General features: G+C 35.6%; 1 protein-coding gene across 1 annotated transcript; it reads right to left on the bottom strand.

The window, feature by feature from the left end:
• Positions 1–364: 364 nt before the first annotated feature.
• On the bottom strand, positions 365–2,538 carry LOC106752806 (bidirectional sugar transporter N3-like). The gene is made up of 7 exons (XM_014634579.2): positions 2,457–2,538; positions 2,177–2,347; positions 1,830–1,866; positions 1,529–1,742; positions 1,121–1,282; positions 848–967; positions 365–763 (listed from the first exon to the last, which is right to left on the bottom strand). Exons 2-7 carry the CDS (start codon positions 2,226–2,228, stop codon positions 524–526), a joined length of 825 nt encoding a protein of 274 aa, XP_014490065.1. The 5' UTR covers positions 2,229–2,347; positions 2,457–2,538; the 3' UTR covers positions 365–523.
• Between the last annotated feature and the right edge of the window lie 262 nt (positions 2,539–2,800).

Here is a 2,800-nt window from a genome sequence, read left to right as displayed (position 1 = left end):
AATTCCTTTCTCATCACGAAAACTCTAACTCATTTAACTCAAATCTAATTTACTATTGAAATTGAATTTCATTTCTCATTATAATCACACTCCCTCCCTAATAAAAAAAATATTTAACAATTAACTTTATAAGCATGATAAACCTTATAATTTATATTTTCTTAAACTTACAACTTTATATCAAAAACAGTATATTAACAAGTTTTAAAAGGTGAGGTTCTCTATCTATATACGGTATAATTATATATATGTCACTTAAGAGCATTTTCATACGCAAGGGTATTCAATAATTTTGAAACAAGTCAAAGACAATGATTTGAAAAGATAAATATAATCCTTTTTCTATCCACTGCAGGTGCTGTACTGAGGTAACTATCATGAAAATTCTTGAAGATGAAGGGTACACCATGGTTCGTACATAGCAAGAGAATTAGAATTTAACATAACAGTCACCGACTATTAATATTTATTTCCTAGGATGCTTCGAAGTGCTCCTAAGCACTGAGCATAGTATATACGATGTTCATGCCGGGCGTTTCTTTGCTTCGACATCTTTCTCGTCTTCTCTGGGACCTTCTACTCCTTCTTCTTTCTCTTTGTCGATTACTTGAACTGGGTACACCTCAGACGTTCCCAACGGATTCACCACAACAATATTTTTCAATGGCTCCTCCTTTGCAACATTCTTCGGTTTACTGTTTCTGTATATGGCATACAGCAGCATCTGAAGTAGTCCCAATGCGAAACCCAGCACATTTGGAACCTGCTTACACATACCAAGAAAAGCAATGAAATTTGTTTTCGTGTTAACCTATGACACTAAATGTTTGTGTCTGCATGTACTTACAGCAATGCATATGTCCTTCAGGAAGAAACCATAGGAAAACCAAATTATGGCACTCAGCGTCAGGAAAACCGACAAGTTAAGGGGCATAAACTCCACATTCTTGGTTCGAATAACTTGTGCCTGCTTGCAGATCAAGAAATCAATGGGTGATAGAGTTTTTGTAGTATAAAATATTGTGATCACAATCATAGTTTTAATTAAGCCTTCAGGGTAATGAGATTGAAGGTGGTGCAAGCATGGAAATAGCAATGGAATTGTAAGAAGTTTACTCACCACAATGCTCAAGGGTGCTGCAAAAACAGCTACTGCTATAGATACACAAACCCATCCAACGACTGTGATTCGGAGGGCACCATGCATAGTGAAGAAGGTGACGAAGAAGATCAAGGCAAAGGAACCCACGTTCATCACCATAAACAATTTAACGGTTAACTTCTGCAATAAAAAAAGAAAAAAAAAAAAAAAAAAGTAACGCTCATCAGCGTTAGTCAATCTGTAACAAGATTTGTGTCATCCTATTTAATGCAAATATAACTTTCATTTTAGTAGTTAAAATTTACTGAATGATGAAAGAAGTTCATTAAATAATTACCATTTAGCACAGATATATAATGTGAATTAAGTTTTTCATTCCAATAATTTGATTAACATTTTGGAAAAGTGATAGGTGAATATATATACCCTGGCATCATGGGTGGCATAGAGTAAGAACATGACAATGTAAACCGTCTCAATGACACTTCCCACTAAGTTAATGGTAATTAGGAGAGTAGCATCAGCTGGCTTGAGAGTAGCATAGTACAGCCAAAGCATGGAGCTGAACAGTGCCACCAGATAAGGAAGTGATTGAAAACCTTCAGTGGATTTCCTTTTGTGAATCCGGTAAAAAGTTGGCCTACAAATTAGGAAAAGGAAAAGATATTTAGCATTCACATTCATTATGGTACACTAAAACCTATTCAAAGGAAACTGCAAGACTTACAGGGGTGCCAAATACACCATGAAGGAGATCACGTTTCCTGCACATCAAAATATGTGTTAAATTCTTGGCTTTTGGAGAAAGAAAGGTTGAATTATAGTAAATTACGTAATGGTGCATGAAAAAAAAAATGCTAGATATAATGGAAATTACTAGAGAAGGGTGATTATTAATAATATCTGAGGTTGGTAGGAGTTATTAGTAGATGGAAAGGCAACGCAAAGGGTTGGAGGAAAAAGAGAAGAACAGTAAGCAAAGCATTAAGTTTGGTGTGGTAGTGGAATACCAGATCTAGAAAGAAAAAGAAGAAGGAGAAAATTATAGTAGTGAAAGAGACGGATGAGTTATACCTAGAACGCCAAAGGCTAAGGCCATATGATTTTGACTGTTGAGAATAGCCATGGTTTTGGTTTTAGGAGTTGATAGGTTAAGAAACCTTAACTGGGTTTCTTGCTACTCAACCCCTAAAATGACATGCAGGAACACGGAAGGTTGTGAAGAGTGAGGAAGCCGTGCATGCCCTATATATACACAAAGGATACAGAAAAGGGGCATGAAAATGATAAAAAAAGATTAAAAAGACAAAAATGAAATAATTAATTTAACTGAAGAAGTGAAAGAAGGGTGTACTTGGCATGCATGTTTGATGGGTTGATCTGATTGATGTTTTTAGAAGGTAGCGTAGTAGCAAGCCATTTACATTACCTACGAAATTGTAACTTTCACCGAGTGGCACGAAAACTAAAGTTTGACACACTTGCATTCTGCATAATGGTTTTGCAGAAAAGACAGGTTGTAGAAGTAGTAGATAAAACACGTGAGGGGGAAGGTAAGAATTACGGTTCATGATGGACTAATAATTATATATATTCTAAAACTTGGTGAAGATGATTTACGTTATGAGTTAAAGGGAAGAGTCATAGGGCTTAGGATACTAAATATGTGATGCTTTCACGTGAGAGGTTTCCGAAAAA

The sequence above is a fragment of the Vigna radiata genome, unplaced genomic scaffold (assembly GCF_000741045.1).
Source record: "Vigna radiata var. radiata cultivar VC1973A unplaced genomic scaffold, Vradiata_ver6 scaffold_48, whole genome shotgun sequence".
Lineage (NCBI taxonomy): Eukaryota > Viridiplantae > Streptophyta > Magnoliopsida > Fabales > Fabaceae > Vigna > Vigna radiata.
Note: the sequence above shows the minus strand (reverse complement) of the source record. Positions and strands in the feature narration are given on the sequence as shown.